At 42.4% G+C, this 17,795-nt stretch overlaps 1 protein-coding gene across 1 annotated transcript; it reads right to left on the bottom strand.

The window, feature by feature from the left end:
* Positions 1-5,098: 5,098 nt before the first annotated feature.
* On the bottom strand, positions 5,099-9,246 carry ASIP (agouti signaling protein). Its single transcript, XM_060615994.3, has 3 exons — positions 9,077-9,246; positions 7,799-7,860; positions 5,099-5,354 (listed from the first exon to the last, which is right to left on the bottom strand). Exons 1-3 carry the CDS (start codon positions 9,234-9,236, stop codon positions 5,169-5,171), a joined length of 408 nt encoding a protein of 135 aa, XP_060471977.1. The 5' UTR covers positions 9,237-9,246; the 3' UTR covers positions 5,099-5,168.
* Between the last annotated feature and the right edge of the window lie 8,549 nt (positions 9,247-17,795).

Here is a 17,795-nt window from a genome sequence, read left to right as displayed (position 1 = left end):
TTCTCATAGATCCTGCTTCTTTTTTTACATTTTTAAACTTTTAAAAGTGTTTTTGTTTATTTTTGAGAGACAGAGTGTGAGCAGGGGAAGGGCAGAGAGAGAGAGCGAGATACAGAATCCCTAACAACCTTCAGGCTCTGAGCCGTCAGCACAGAACCTGATGCAGGGCTCAAATCCCGAGAGTTCATGACCCAAGCTGAAGTCGGACACTTAACTGACTGAGCCACCCAGATGCCCCAATCATAGACACTACTTGTACCTCTACCCTCTGTCTCCCCAGTATCTCAGGTGCTCCTGCTTCCAGAGCCTTTCTAAAGGCATAATGCACTCAGTTTCTCACAGATTTAAAGAATCTCTAAGAATGGAATTTCAGGCAACTGCTTGGGACATTTTAGGAAACAGTCCCCCTGATAATACTGGACAAAGGTTGCTGCCTATTCACCAAGCCTGGACTCATTGCCTAGTTACTGGGCTGACAGAGCTGGGGTGGGGACTGAGGAAGTATTCCTGAACGCTGCTTACTTGTGCCTGTTCTAGGCCTTCAGAGTTAAAAATGCCTGGGACAGATGGTCAGTGTTCATTTTACCTAGGATTGGGAGAAACTTCTCCCAGGCCTCAGAACCTCTGGGAACCCCCAGGAGAAAGGGAGGAGTGGGCACAAGGGGCACCTTTGTTCAGGAGCCTCCTAAAGCTCTAGGATCCTCAGGCCAGAGACTTCTGGCCTAAAGGACCCATGTCACAACCAGTCACCCCAGTTTTCATCTGCAGAGCCCCCAGGACAGAAAGCCCAGTGAGACTGTGTATGGAGTTTTAGCCTTCCTTATTTTTTCAGGGGTCAGGGGAGCTCCTTAAAAGGGGGAAAGGGTAAAAGACTGGTGATTCCTTAATGTTTACTTTCTGCCTAGCTGGTCTGCATTCCCCAGTTTTGGAGGCAGTGTAGAGAATAAGATGGAGTCACTCAGGTCAGGCAGGGGGGCCTGTTTCAAGCAATGATGCAAGCAGCTAAGGGCACTGCAGCTATAAGTCCAATCACCTTGGGTCCTTTCACGCCTACATGGTATAGGACACAACTCAATTGCTCCAACCCCATTTCTACCTATCTTTCTACACATCATCCTACACATATTTCTGCAAATTACTTAATATGACTGGCACATATAATGCTACCCTAATATCAAAATCTGAAGTCAACCTATACAACACAACAAAGGAAGTGATTATACCGGTATGTCCATTATAACAATTAGATTCAATACATTTTTACTATCCTTTGATTAATAAAACCTGAATTACACAAGGAAAATCACCAGCATGGTGGGGAACACTGGGAATTGATTTTAATGCAAATTTAGCAACACATTTTGATCCAGGCATGCAACGATATTCCTTTTTATTGATCCAACCATCAGATGTGTGAGGCGTGGAACATACATGGTCAGCAAGGCACCCTATCTATGAGAATATAACCAGAACTGAGTCATCTATACTAGTTTACATAGCTAAAGGAGTCACCTTTGACAAATGTGGTATATTACCCAATAGTCCAGGCCCATGTATTACTGAGAGAGGATGTTGGAATATTACACACTGTATGAGAACTTTCCACTGGAAGCCACAATGGACACATGGCATTACCAACCCAACACCAAAACTCAAGCCAAGTGTGTTTGAACCGAATTACTTGACCCTATGAGAATTGTATACAAACCTATGCCACAGAGAATTGAAATAACCTTCCAAAAGGAACAATTCAATTTGTTTGATATACAACCTGAATGTAAAATTTATGCCACAGAACTAGGAACAACCATCCATGAATGGCGTGACCGACCACCCATTGATAGGATTAGACTTAGAAAGCCTACAATCAAGGGGTGCCTGGGTGGCTCAGTTGGTTAAGCATCCGGCTCTTAATATCAGCTGGTCATGATCTCATGGTTCGTGAGATCCAGCCTTGCATTGGGCTCTTTGCTGACAGCACAGAGCCTGCTTGGGATTCTCTCTCTCCTCTCTTTCTGCCTCTCCCCCCACTCATGTGTGCACTCTCTCTCTCTCTCCCAAAACAAATAAATACTTAATTCAGTAGGAAATTTAGGTTCCAAGATCTCCTCAGCATTCAGAGAACTATATTCCATTGTCTCAACTATGCATGATTGTCTCAACTATGCATGATTATCATGCCTACCAACTGGAATTTAACTATTAACATTGACCATAAAGTTCAGGCCCTCCAACGAAAGTTACTTAATCTTAGAAATTTCTACATAAGAGAACAATTAAAAAATAATTGTTGCATAATCAATAACTTACTGTACAGAGCATGGAATGATATTAAAAACATTATTGTAAAGTATTTTTCTGACTGGGTGGAGCCTTTCTTACAATTAGACACCTCTAGACCATCAGGTTGTGACAATATAGGACAATGTAAACTTTCATTTTTAAGATGATTAGGGGGTCAAAGCTTATTAGCACATGACACATATTCTATACCACCAAAAATATCCGCAAACATCCTTATGGATTGATGGATATTTACTACCCAAAGAGATAGTATTTCAGTGGTCTAATAGCATGTATTATACATGGCATGAACTGGAAATCAATGCTAATCTTTTTCCTTCAACAAGAACAGCCATTGAAAATTTACTTTTAGGGGCACCTGGGTGGGTCAGTCAGTTAAATGTTCGACTTCGGCTCAGGTCATGATCTCACAGTTTGTGAGTTTGAGCCCCACATTGGGCTCTGTGCTGACAGCTTAGAGCCTGGAGCCTGCTTTGAATTCTGGGTCTCCTTCTCTCTCTCTGCTCCTCCCCCGCTCATGCTCTCTCTCTCTCTCCTTCAAAAATAAATAAAAACATTTTAAAAAATTAAAAAAAAAAAAGAAAATTTACTTTTGGACATGGGACACTTTCACTGGATAATTTGTGCTAATAGCTTCTCAGAGGTCACATTCTTTAATCATATAGAATGAATGATACTATCATCACCATAGACAATGAGTGTGTTAAAATATTGTATGCTATTAATGTAACATTTAGTAACATTACCAAAATGGGTACCTTTGTCTCACAATATTCACATAAAAATTTTTTCAACATCTTATCCTACTAAAATAACAGAAATACCTTGGGTAAAAATTAACAAAATTGATAAATTTCTAGATGAAAAATTAGAAAGGCTCAAAGCAGCCCATAAAACCTCAACCAACAAGCTAACCCACTTTAATCATGCTGCACAGCCCACTCAGGTGGCCGCAGGAGTCATTAACCCCAACTTAGCTGCATTGAACAAAAATATACAAAACATATATAATAAATGGTCCTTTCCAGAGTTGTTAACAAAACCCTTCAAACGTGATTTGTTTTGGCTCATGGCCTGACTATAACCCTTTAAAATACTTAAAGGGATTATCTCTCTATACATGTTTGGAAATCCATTAAGGAAATCTTCTCTTGCTTTTAGCTATTATTTTTGTTATATATCTTATTAAACATGCTATTAAAATGTTATGCACCCTCAGGCTTAAGAAGGAAAAATCACAAAAAGACTATGATTAACCATACCTTCACCATTCTTTTCTAGACGTGCCAAGAGCCTATGTTGAAGATTCCATGTATATTTTTTACTTTTATCTGCCCATAGTTGGCAATATGATTCTTATTTCATTTATTTGACTGCATTGTTGACTTGTTAACTTACCTTCATTACATTTAGATTTAATTTTTCTCCTCTCTTTTTGACTTGATTTAATTCTTATTAGATGTGACTTTAAGTTGGAGTTTTAAAATTTAATCCTTACTTAATTTTGCTTTATTTGATTCAGTTTAATGTATCTAACTTGCTTAGATTTGATGTCATCTTCGTTTTATGATATCAGTTGACATTTCATATGATTTCAGATTTATTTGATTTTGTTTGATTCTGATTGAAAACATGATTGAATGATTTGGATTTGCCCTCTTCCACATTAGCAAACTAGTACTGCTGACTTAGTTTAAGACTTGATTCCTGCATGACCCTTACAGATTTGTCATGAGAAATCACGGGGTGGAATGTAGAGAGCAAGATGGAGTTGCTCATGTTAAGCAGGGGCCTGTGTCAAACAGGTGACTATCAAGCAATGATGCAAGCAGCTAAGGGCATTGCAGGTACGACCAGATATCTTGGAGACCAGCACCAGCTTTTGACACATTCAGGAGTTACAACCAACAGAAACAGAGGAGGTCACCAAAGGCCCAAGACTGATTAAATCCCGTTTAAAAAGGATTTTGGCAGCAAACTGTCAGACTTCTCAGACACTGACGTCTCTATGTCTGAACACTTCAAAAAGGCAGCTGAAGCCTTGCCTGACTGATCTCTGGAAAGAACACAGATGCTTCACTGCTTGAACATAATAAGCAATAAGTGCAAGAGCTGACCCAGACCCGACTGAGGCCTTATCCCAACTGCTTGGTCAAAAATTGGTTCCTTAGCTTCCTACCCGCGTTCTACATTGCTTGTTATGTGACCTGTCTTGTGCTTTGTCTGACATGTAGAAAGTCAAGTTAAACACGTGGTGAAATGTCATTGAATTTGGAATCCTGAACCTGCTTTATAATTATGTTAACCTTGCTTTATGACTGAATAAAGCTGACATTGTGGAAAGACACAACTGGCGTGTGCACCTTCACAGCCAGCTCCAGACAGGCAGCTTCGTGTGTTCCCAGGCTTAAAGGTAGGGGGCAGCACTTGTCTCCAACGGACATGCGCATGCCCTAGGGCCTGGGAAATCCGGTTTCTCAGGCCCCTCAGGAGATACAGCAGCGCAGTCCAGGTCTTCTGCAGTGAAGGGGACTCTAGGAACGGAAAAGAATCTCTGGGGTCCTTTAAAGAAACAGCCACACACCTTTGAGCAACCTACATATATTTGGATTTTAGCCCCGCCCAAGCCAAGTCTCCTTGAAGCCCCGCCTCCTGAAAGCTCCTTCGCAACCTAAGTAGCTACGCCCGCGCCAAATGCAAGGAAGCCACACCTGTTAGAAATCACCCACCCCAGGAAGCGCCCCCCCTCCCCCCGAGAGCCCCGCCCTACCCTTCCCCGCTGGCGCCCTACCCGTCCCCGCTGGCGCCCTACCCCTCCCAGCTGGCGCCCTGCCCCTCCCCGCTGGCCTTGGAGGTGGGTGAGCTCAGCAGGTGGGGTTGAGCACTCGGCAGGAGCAGGAGCTGCGGAAGAAGCGGCACTGGCAGGAGGCGCACGGGTCGCAACAGGCGGGCGCCGGCGGCTTGCAGCTGTCACGAGTGGCCACGCAGGGGGCGGGCGGCGGAGGCCGGGGCCGCCGAGGCCGAGCAACATTCTTCATCGAAGCCTTTTTCTGTGGGGAAAAGCGGGGGCTGCTCAATCCGGCCACGTCCGCCCCACCCCTCTTCACCTCAGCCTTGGGAACTCTGGGCAGTGGAGGCCCCAGACCACACATATGTACCCACAGCCCACCATCCATTCGACAGCATGCCCACGGGGGACCCTGGCGGATCCCTGCCTCCCCCAGTCACCTATCCCCTGCCTCCAAACCCAGTAACACTTACTTACCTGGCTGCGCCTGGCCCACTTTTCTCCCTGGGGGGTCCCACTCAGTTCTGGGTGTTCCTCCTTCCAGTGTATCCCCAATCTCTGTCCGTTCTGCCTTCCCATTAAATCCGGATCCACTCACTTCACCACCTCGCTACCCTGAGCCAGGCCACTATCCTTAGTCTGCTGCTCTGGCCCACTTACAGTCCATCCTCCGTTGCACCAAACGGACCTCTCCGAAGACCTGTGATGGCATCCACTCTGGCTTAAAGCCCTCAGTAGGTTTTCTTTGAACTTAGAATAAACCCTAAACGCCACTTAGGCCCTCGAGGCCCTCTGGTGTGGCCCCACCCACCTCTCCGAGCTGTTGTACCACACTGTTCCATTCGCCTTCCTTCCTTGCTCTCAAGCGCAGAGTTCCTGCTGCAGGGCTTTTGAACTGGCTACCCACTTTCCTGAAACCATTCTTTGTTGTGCTCTTCAGTACAGGTACTTGAAATGTATCTAGTGCAACTGAAGAACAGAAGTTTCAAATTGTATTTAATTTTAATATTAATTTACATTTAAAAATAGAAGCAGCATAAAATTTTTTTCTTTAAAAAATTGTTCTTGTTAGGACCACAGCTGACTTTATTAAAAGTTACCATCGGAATTGAGATGTACTGTAAGCGTAAAGATACACCACCAGGTTTCAGACTTAGCACACATAGAAAAATAATGTAAAATATCTAACTTTTTATATTGGTCACATATTAAAATGATAATATTTTGGACACACTGGGTTAAATAAAATGTTAAACTTAATGACACGTGCTTCTTTTTCCTTTTTTTCAGTGTAGCTACTAGGAAATTTAAATTCACATACGTGGTCTACAGTTTATTTCTATTAGGCATTGCTGCTTGAGGTTACTGAAGTTTTCAGTATTTAAGTGCTGCTTCCTTAGGGAGGGCTTCTGAGACCACTCTTCCCTTCACTCTCATTACCATGCTTTAATTCCTTTACAGTGTTTATCATTATCTGAATTTATTTTACCTATTTACTGGTTTACTTGCTGTTTGTCTCTTTTCCCCACAAGAATGTAAACTACATGATAGCAGGGATATATGCCCCTTGTTCACTTCTGTATTCCCTGAACCTAGCATGCAAAAATATCTGTGAACCATGTATTCTTATACGTCAATCATCTGATCTGCTTGTCACTCAACAAAATGTCTAGAGAGGAGCAGGGACTTTCTCAAGGTCACACAGTGCCAGGTCTAAGACTGGAATAATGTGTGCATTTCAACAATGCCTTAATCCAGTATTTCCCAAAGGGTGGGAACCTGTACCATGGTAGTATGATTTTAGGTAGTACATGAGTATTAAATGACATTAAATCACATAATGAGAAAGGATTCCTTTTTCAATCTCTTTCAATTTTAAAGGCTCAGTTTGGTGCCAATATATCATTAATGCTTTCCCCACACTTTCTAATCTGACTCTTAACAATAAGCCTCAGATTTAGAGCATTTGGCAGGTGACCCCATCCAGCTAAATTCCACTAAAAATCTTTTGGTTTCATTAAACTTATTTTTATGGCAAGTGATATTGACTTTCTGTCATAGCTATATATATATATATATCTATATATATATCTATATTATATATATATATTGACCTTCTGTCATAGTTATCTATATCTATATCTATATCTATATCTATATCTAAATCTATATTGTATATATATGTATATATATATATATATATATAATATAGATAGATTTTTTTAAGTTTTAATTTTAAACAAATAGGTGAAACTCGCTTATGGCAAAAATTGTGGGGGGTTCCCGGCTGGCTCAGTTGGTAGAGCATGCATCTCTTGATCTCAGGATTATAAATTCAAGCCCCATGTTGAATGTAGAGATTATTTAAAAATAAATCTTTAAAATAAAATTGTGGGAAATAGTTCTGAAATAACAGAGGTCTAGGAAACATTGCATTCAGTCAAAAGAATGAATGATGGTGACATTTCAGTCAGGGGGCTAGCTACTATAAGAAGATGCTTTTTAGCAGGTAAGCTATTTTGCTCAGTGAACCTTAGCTCTCTGGGCTTCTGTGGGGGTCTGGTTCAGGGCTTGAGGGCAGGAAGCCTTTAGATAGCTTTCAGCTTCTTTTGTTCATGAAAGTCTGGAAAGTCTTTCATTTAGTTCCTAGCTAGAATTCCCTTTTAAGTCTGGTCCCACCCCCATAATGAAAACTCCCAGTCCTACCTTGGAAGATCTCTTCTTTTCCGCCTCTTTTCTGCTGATCTTTTTGGATTTCTTGTTCAGTGCTTCAAAGAGAGACAGAAGGAGCAAAGCCAGATGTTTCTGGAGGCCATGAGCTACAGTAAAGTGAGAGGAGTGGAGGGGGCTCCAGGAAATCTCAGGGTGTGGGAGAAGAGGGGTTGGCTGCATGAATCACAACTTGGGACTTAGGCCAGCAGATTCTTGTTAGCCTGGCTGCTGACCTGGAGCCAATGTCCTCTGAGGGAAGGCAAAAAGGAAATCCAAGAAGGCCCTGAAAAATGGACTCTCAGTGCCATGTACATGGATGGACCTGTGTTTCCTGGGACGCCTGGGTGGCTCAGCTGGTTAAGCGTCTGACTGTTAATTTTGGCTCAGGTCATGATCTCACAGTTCGTGGGTTCCAGCCTCACGTTGGGCTCCATGCTGACAGTACTGCTTGGGATTCTCTCTCTCCCTTTCTCTTTGCCCCTCTGCAGCTTGTGAGCATGCACTCTATCTCTCTCAAAAAAACAAAACCAAACTAAAACAAAACAAAAAAACCCCCACAAAACCAAAAAAACCCCAGCTATTTCCTTAGGCAAACTACTTAACCTCCTTAAGACCCAGTTTTCTCACCTGCAAATAGGGTACTCTAGTATCTACCTTACAGGGTTATCTTGAGGATAAACAAAGTATCTTTATAAAGTGAGAAGTTTGGCACATCAAAGGTGATCGATCAGTGATGTACCCCAGCCCCTTCCCTGCTCCTTCCCTGATACGGCTAGAATATTCTCTTTTCCTAGTGAGAGGCAAGGCAGTGAGGGATATTAGTTTTGAACTTGGGTTCTGGAATTAAACACCTGGGTTTGAATTCTGGCTCTGCTAGTTGAGAATTGTGTGATCTCATGTTAGACTAGTTCATACTACACTTGGTTATATTCTGCAGCATTTTCTAAAATTTTTACTGTTGATAGTTCTTTGATTCAGTTAGTTTCAGAAATGCCAAGTTAAACCAAATTCATGAAGTGTCTTGACTTCAGGGTCTCTTGGAGCATCTAACGTGTGAAGCTGCATATTAGATTGGTGGTATGCAGAGCTTTTCCAAACCATGTGAGCCAAGCAATACTTTGTTCCTCTAGGATTACTTTGAAGAATAAACACGAAAGAGCTCTGACCTATGTCAGTGAATCCTGGTATCAGCCCCGGGAGCATGTTTGACATCTTGCAGCCCCTTCTCATGGACCGGAGTCCAGAGACCAGGGGTCAAGCTAGGCTACTTACCTACAATAGAGACAGAAGGGAGATCCAACAGGTTCATGGAGGAGCTGCTCCTCAGGTTCCTGTCATCTCTGGGTTTTTCCTCAGGTGCCAGGTGACTGTAGGCAGTGAGGAGGCACAGGGAGACCAGCAGGGTGGCCAGGAGTAGGCGGAGGATATTCATCCTTGAAGGCCTGAGTGGGACAGAGAAGGCAGTCAGGCTGGTGGGTCAGGGGTTCTGGCAAGAGGATGTGCCCTTTTGCTTTCCTTGTATCTCTTGGGCTGGTGCTCTGACCCCATTTGTAAGTGTCCCAGTGGAGCCAGAGGACCAGAAAGGCTTAGGACAGGAAAGGGGAACTGATGAAGGAAAAAGAGAGAAAAGGAGAGATGGGGAGAGGAAGCGAGACAAGGAAAGGGGGGATATAGAAGCAAAGAGAAAAGGAATGCATTGCAGTTGGTCTCTGCCATTCTGAGGGTGGGGTGCTGGGTTTTATAGTCAGTGGTCCCAGGAGGACCTAGGCCTGGGCAGAGTTGTTGAAAGGCCCCAATAGTACCTTGCAGTGGCAGAGATTTTACTATGGTGCAGAGAATGAGGCTCATAAGACTCTCTGAGAAAGATGCAGGGATAGATGGCATCTTCAGACAAGTGTATATGTTGTCACATGTGCTGTATTCCCATGCCCAGAGGGAATGAGTACAGGTGTGGTTTGTGTGAGAAGGATGGACCTGTTGACATAGGCTGACTGGATTTACTGACTTATTGCTAGCTGGATTTTGATGAAGCAGATGGAGCCCAGAGTGGATTCCTTCCCATGAATGCCTTCATTTGGCTTAATCAGGGCTGAGAACTTCAGAAGCATTTTCATCTTCTCTGAGTGTGGGATCTCCGTGCCTTACCTGCTCTGTGCATTGTTCCCTCTGGTCTGGGAAAAAACTGAGGCTGCTTTCCCAAAGTTCTCTCTGCCCTGCCATAAACCATGGTGGGTGAGAGGAGAATAAAACAATCTGTTCATACTGGTCCTGCCCACTCCTGGGCTTCCTTACGGCAGCCAGGCAATTTCTACCCTACTCCTCCCAGCTCTCAGCTTAATAAACTGCAATTAATGAAATACAATTTCTTAGAACCTAAATAATTTAGTGGAACTAAATTAAAACTAAGCTAAATGGAGTCTGGAAAGGGTGAAATCTCAGTGGAATTAATCTTATTTGTGTGTTGGGAGAGGGCTAAAAATGAGTGTTCCTCGCACTAATCCTGGGGAGCAATATGTATATTCTAAATGTAATATAGGTCCATAATGCCTAGTTGTATCATGATCCTCAGGGTCAGAATTTTTTTTTTTTTAGAATTTTATGGATTTTAGAAAACAAATACCATCTATATACTCTATTAAACCACATACAATGGGCCTGGGTACACCCATAATAAATACTGATACTTCTGCAGCCAAAAAAGGTGGGGATATTCATAATAAACAGGATAAACAAAGACTATGAATTAATTTGCATCAATTGAGGATAGGTTTTGTTGCCAAGATACTTCAGGTAAGGTCAGATTTTTCTGCCAAAGAAAAAAGAAAACTGATAGTTTTCAGAGTTTGGGAATTTTACAATTTCAGGTAAAGGACTATAGACTTTACAAACCCTCATTGCTGTTACTACTCAACATGGGACACCCACTCCCTGCTATTAATACAGGATAATAATGCTGACAGCAATGACCACCTACGCAATTGTGTTCTCAAGAGTAATTTGTCCTTCCACTCTGTAGTGGTGAAGGCTGTTCTTTGATCTGTGGTATCACTGATGACAATGCCTTCTCTTAAACTTGTCATCTGCTTTAAGTTACTGCTTATGACTTAAGATGAGTTTTTATTCAGCATGGTGGATATAAAGAATCCAGAAAGGGGAGTCAGGTCACCTGGATGTACCTGCTATATAAGTGGCTGTGTGACCCTGAGCCCATCTGGGCCTCTGCTTTCTCATCTGTAAAAAGAGAGGATGGGGGGGCACCTGGGTGGCTCAGTCAGTTGAGCGACTGATTCTTGTTTTTGGCTCAGGTCATGATATCGTGGTTTCGTGGGTTTGAGCCCATGTCAGGCATTGCGCTGGTGGTACAGAGCCTCTCTCCCTCTCTCTCTCTGCCCCTCCCCTATTTGTGCTGTGTCTCTCTCAAAATAAAGAAATAAACTTAATTTTTTTTTTAAAAGAGAGGATAGGACTACATGACTTAATATATGTTATGAGGCACAGAGTAGAAACTTAATAAAGATTTGTTTAATGAATGAAAGAATCTTAAGACCTTTCTATTCTAAAATTCTACAAATCAGTGATTTCTGATTCTTGCTTCCTGGGCGTTGGGGCAGGTTAAACAGTTGAATAAAGATTTTGCAAAGGTCACTTGCGTATCCTTAAGAGTCAAGGGATTTGTAAATGCATTAATGTGACTGAATCTGATTAAACTCTGGAAAAGAGGCCACAGAAAGTCATGGCTAAATGCAATTGGCTGTGTACCTCAGGAGTCTTGATGTGTGTGTGTGTGCATGTGTGTATGTATGTGTGTTGAGCATGCACACTATAAGGGGTCTGACTGAGGGAATATGGGAGGTAATAGTATCCAGATCATCTCTGAGTATGGCAAAATGAGTAGACAGTATATCAGTATAGAGTGCATACTCAGTGTGCTCTGTAGAAATCCCCTTAGCTATGGTACTGGGTATAGTCTGATATCTTAATCCTCTAGGGTCAAGGCCTTAGTCCCCAAAGCAAAGGAAAGGATTATAATTTCCCAGTAATGAGGAGGGGCTAATGACCTATTGGGACAGAGATATAGTGAGAGATAAGAGCTGAGGAAGAGGTGAAGGCAGCAGAGTCTTCTTGAAAAGAGTGACCACTATTAGTTGCTGACCATACTAGATGTTAATGAGGTGCAGCCTTGACAGCCTGCCCTGGGTTTTGCTCATGGCATCAGTGAGGGGAGCCAGGGTATCTAGGAAGCCAGCAAGTTGGCATTGCAGGGAAGGTGACTGGGCTCTGTTTGTTGTAATAGTGGCTTCTACCAGTCCTGCCAAGCACCACTGGCAAAGGGTACGGGAGTCTGGGTTAAGCTCATCCCTGTGGAGGAAAAAAATAGTGTTTTGTAGGGCTTAACATGGGTGGGCATCTCATATAGGCTAGGGGTGTTGGAGGGAGACTCTCTGCTGATCAGTCTTTTGGAATGAAACACATACTTGGGAAGAAAGGGAAATTAAAGCAGGAGGGAATCTTAACTTTGAAATTGTCTGCAAAACTTTGCCCATATGTGCATTTTTCTGGGAGAGAAGGTCCATAGCTTTCTCTGGATCCATAAGGGGGTTTTAGGCACCTAAAGAGCTCACAACCCCTTCTTTGCAACCTGAGTGGGGCTTATCCAGAATCACAGGTACATGAGAGCAGAGGACACTGTCTTTTTTTTTTTTTTTTTTTCCTGTTCACGCAATAATTGAGTTCTATAATTGGGAAAATGTACTTGTGGGAAGGGGCATATCATTCCAGACTAGTGCTGGTATAAAATAAAGAAATATAATAATGAAGCAAACTAAAGAATAGAAACACTATGGTCCCATTTGTGAACAAATATCAAAACTCCCTCAAAAGTAAATATGCTTACATATGCAAAGAAAAAAGCGTGGGAGGAGACACATTAAAATTTTAATAATGATTACTTCTTAGGAGTGGAGTTAAGGATGGGGAGTGAGGTAGAGAAATGCACTTCTTCATGTACTTCTGTATTTGAATTTCCTTTTCAAGAATGTTATTACATTGTAATAAAAAATAAAGGATGATAGGAATAAAATATTGAATGCTACTTGACATAGCATCAAAGAATTTAAAGATGATGGATGGAGAGTTATATTTGATTTGTGACAGTGAGGCTGTGGAATTTGCAGGACACTCTTCCCTCTTTGTACCTCAAATTCAAGGTACAGTTTGCTCTCAGCACCTACTGCTCTGTCACCAAAATATAGGGCTTTCTCATAGTGTATCATCCTTTTACCCTTCTCTGCCCTGTGACACTTTTGAAGCCTTCTACCCTTCTGGTTCATCAGCCACTGTTTCTGATATAACAAAACCTGGGAGAGGAACACACCATTTTTGTGGTGTTTTTGTTTCTCAGCCAAATTAGCTATACCAAACACTGAAGGTCAGAGCCAGAGAAAAAATATCACTCATTCATAGTTACCTAAATTCCCTACACCAGATGTTCAGTGGCTGCATAGGGATCCTACCACCCTACACATCTTTGACCCATCTGAGCAGCAGGTGATATATATCCACGACAGGTGCCCTGGCTGTGCTGAGCTTAGGAGGCTCCATTAGGGCTATTGGCTAATTCCTTAATGTTCACTAGGGCTTATCAGTGATGATAATTTCTGGGGTAGAATGAGGGTGTCAATATGTTTTATCTACCTAGTTTTGTTCCAGGATACCCAGCCAATCAAGCAACAAATATTTTTTGAATGCCATGGGAAGTTAGTGTTACTGGATTAGGCAAACTTCTGAGAAGGGGAAGAGAAGGAGAATCAAAGAAAGAAGGATCCAGAGAACTTTGGGACATGGTGTCAGGAGAGCAGATTTTGCTGCAGATAGGGATGGGACACCAAAAGGGAAGAAGGGACTGATGAAAAGGGCCTGGAGACGCCTTGGTCATAAATTTGGCTCACTTCTCAAGACTGCCTCCTTATGAATGGGCCCGAAGAAAGGCACTTGAGGGACTGAACCCAACATGCCAAGGGATCCTTTAATCAATGTCATCCATGACACTTGGGGAAAATATTAGAATGACAAGGCCAACTGAGCATGAGGAATTCACCAATCTCTTAGTTCTTGCTCTGTCTTTGGTTAACCCAGTCCCAGAGGTTCAGCATCTCTGCTGAACTGCTAACCAAAACTACGCTAAGCCAACCCACAAACATTGTTGCTTGGACAACTGTGAATGTCTCTTAACTGATATCCTGTCTTCTTTCTTGTCCTATTCCATCCATTCCCCCAATAGGAGCCAGAGTGATGGGGGATGGAGGGCATGATTCAAATCATGCATCACTCTTTGCTTAAAACCTCTAAGAGCTTCCTGTTGTTTTTGAAGTAAAATAAATATTTCCTGCGAAGTCCTGTTATTCTCTCTGGACTCATCTAATAGACTCTCCTGCTCAATCACTATATTCTAGATATATTGTACTCCTTTCTGTTCCTAGAATATGCTAAACTATTTCTTATCCCAGGGCCTTTACTGTCATTCCCTTAGCCCTAGATGTTCATTCCCTGGTCTTGAACTTGATTCCCTCAACTTTTCACATAGCTAGATCACTGGCAACCTTTGGACCTTTTTACAAATATCACCTCTTTATTTGACTACTTTATCCAAAAGTGTCCTTTCCCCAGTTTCTGTCTATCCCAACATCCATATCTTTCATAGCTCTTACAAATGAGCAATTATCTATGTTTATCTTCATATTGGCTTTCCTTCTTTTGTATAATTTAAACTCCCATAGGGCAGGGACCCTGTTGTCATGTTCATTTTGCTACCCTCACTGGTAAGCAATGCCTGACACACAGCAGGCACTCAATAAATATCTGGTGAACAACTGAATGAATGAATGGGTGAAAAAGAAAACCAACAACAGAAAATCTTCAGATTTCCCTGGTCCCTTCAGGCCAACAGGGCAGGTTAAAAGTCAGATTTGATTATGATTCCATGTCTTTTCCTTGACCTTTGTTCTATCATACTGGGGCTTAGACAAATCTTGAGTTTCAACTGCATCCCTTATCTGAGTGCTAGGATAGGACCCTTGCTTTTCTTAATATCTTTGATTTTGTGCTTGACCAAAAGAGGTAAAAGAGATAATTTACTTTGTAGATAAAAGTGCCTGGCAAGGGGGCCATGATGAGGATATAACAATCATAGGGCTATAGAACTGGAAGAGACTTTAAGGCTCTTGTTTAAGGAACTTAAGCCTGGCTATGCATTAGAATTATCAGGGGAGCTTTTTGCCACCCTGTTCACAGTACTGTGTTAAGATACAATTTACATACAGTAAAAAGCACAAACTTTAAGTATCCAGCTTGACAAAATTTAACTTTTATATACACTTATGTAACCAACACTCAGTTCAAGGTATAAAACCCTCCTTTCACTCCTGAAAGTTCTCTTGTGCCTCCTTCTGGTCAATACCCATTTTTACCCCTCAGAGGTAACCTCTATTCTGACTCCAACCACCATAGATCATTTTTTTTCTGGTTTTTGTACTCATAAAAATTGAATCATACTGAATGAAATCTTTTGTGTCTGACATTTCTTTTGCTGAACATTTTTGAGGTTTTATCCACTTTGTTGCGTACATAGTGGTTTGTTCTTTTTTTTTTTTTATTGCTGATTAGTATTTCATTTTAAATGTACCACATTTGTTTATCCATTCTCTTGGGTGCTTTTGCAAGAAGTAAACCCAAACCTTGTCCTAAGCCCACTGAATCTGAATCTAGGAATGGAGCCTGGGAGACATACTTAAAAAAAAAAATTTTTTAAGTTTATTCATTTCGAGACAGAGAGAGCAGGCAGGGGAGGGGCAGAGAGAGAGAGAGAGAGAGAGTGAGAGAATCCCAAGCAGACTCTGCACTGTCAGCACAGAACCTGATGCAGGCCTCGAACTCACAAAATGGAAGACCATGACCTGAGCCAAAACCGGGTTGGACCCTTAACTGACTGAGCCACCCAGGCACTCTCTGGGAGACATATTTTAATAAGCTTCCAGGCAACTGTGGTGCACAGCCATGTGTGAGAAACATTAATTTTGTCCATCCACCCTGGTTCCATAGATAAGAAAATTGAAGCTCAGACTAGGAAAGTTTCCTAAGCAGACACTTGAATCAGTAAGAGGCAAGGGTAGAACTTCTTCCACCAGGCTGCTCTTTGCACGGTAAGACAACTCAAACTGCTAATTAGTGACAGAGGCAGGGACATAAATCATAATAGCTTCCATTTATTGAGTACCTGCTCTATGGCAGACTCTGTTCTAGGCCTGTTTCGCGTATTTACTCCTCTTAACAAAGTACATATCTTTGCTGAGGAAACTGAAACCCAGAGCAGCCCAAAGGACAGAAGTAGTGAGTGCAGAGAGAGAAGTCAATCCTAAGTCTGCCTGACTCAAGTCACACAAGAAGTGTGGAAAGGAGGAAAACTATAAACTCCTTGGTTTGGTGACCTGTCATCCTAGCTCAGTCCAGCTTGCCAAGGTAGAAATAAAAAACAAAACAAGACAAAACAAAACAAAACAGTATCTACTCTGCTTTTCACACCCTGGTTTTAGAACTCCTTCAGTTCTGTATACTCCCCATTAGTGGAAGTTGTTGACTGTCAGATTGATTAAAAATGTTCCAGCTAAGGAGAAGGTGATGTGTTTGCTTAATCCCTAGCTCTTCCTTCTCTACTGACAAATCTCCGCACAGGGGTGGGGACCACAAATGCTGCCAGTGAGTCTGTCAGAGGTGGCTCCCCACACATCTGGGAAGCAAGTTTCCCAAAGTGGGGATGGCCTTGACTCTTTCATCAGGGTAAACTGACCCTATCTATCAGGAACTGGAATGAGTCAGAAACACATCTACTAGCTGAGATGTTGAACCTGGAGTCCTGAGAGTCTGGCAAGCTCTGTTTTTCAATAATGAGGGAGTCTGGGAAGGGTCGGCTGAGGAAAATAGAGACTTCTTTTATGTAGCTGGTAGCATTGAGGGAGCAGGATGGGAAATGATGCGGAAGGAGAGAAGAAAGCTTGTGGATATTGACAAGGACCAAACTTGAGACTCTTCTAAGACTTCTCAACTAGGCCTCAGTTTTGGCCCTCATTCTGTCTTTGGCCTGCCTAGCATAGTTTTAGCAAGAATCCTGTCAATTTAGGGGCACCTGGGTAGCTCAGTCGGTTGAATGTCCAACTCTTGATTTCAGCTCAGGTCATGATCTCGCAATTGGTGGGATAGAGCCTTGCATCGGGCTTGCACTGATGTCACGGAGCCTGCTTGGTATTCTCTCTTTCCTCTCTCTCTCTCTCTCTCTCTCTTCCCTCCCCCATGCACATGTGCTCTCTCTCTTTCTCAAAATAAATACACATAAAAAAAAAAAGAAACCTGTCAATTTAGTGAGAATCTCCTCACCCTTGATATCTGATTGCGTTCCTCATCCCCCACTTAAAAAAAAAAGTTTATTTATTTATTTTGAGAGAGAGAGAGAGAGAGAGAGCACATGTGGGGAAGGGGTAGTGAGAAAGAATCCATAGTAGAGGAGGGGCAGAGGGAGAGGGAGAGAGAGAATCCCAAGCTGCCTCCTCAGCACAGAGTCCAAAGTGTGGCTCAGTCTCACAATGGTGAGATGGCTACCTGAGACAGATATCAAGAGTCAGAGAGGCTTAACTGATTTAGCCACCCAGTCCTTTTAGGTCAGGTTAGCAAGAATTCCTCCTATCTTTGATGTCCCCTTTTAGTAATTTTCCATCTACTGACCCTCACTCTGCTCATTGGCTATGAATCTCCAACTATCTTTGCTGTATTCAGAGTTGAGTCTGAGCTACATCCCTTATTGCACTACCCCTATTGAAAGAGTCCTGAATAAAGTCTTCCTTACCATTTAAGAATTTTTTCTTTAACAATACCAAAACAATTCGATTTCTTAGGCTGTTTCCATACATACAGACAAATTTGAATATTGTGACTGAATTGACTA

The sequence above is a fragment of the Panthera onca genome, chromosome A3, assembly GCF_046562875.1.
Source record: "Panthera onca isolate mPanOnc1 chromosome A3, mPanOnc1 haplotype 2, whole genome shotgun sequence".
Taxonomy (NCBI): domain Eukaryota; kingdom Metazoa; phylum Chordata; class Mammalia; order Carnivora; family Felidae; genus Panthera; species Panthera onca.
Note: the sequence above shows the minus strand (reverse complement) of the source record. Positions and strands in the feature narration are given on the sequence as shown.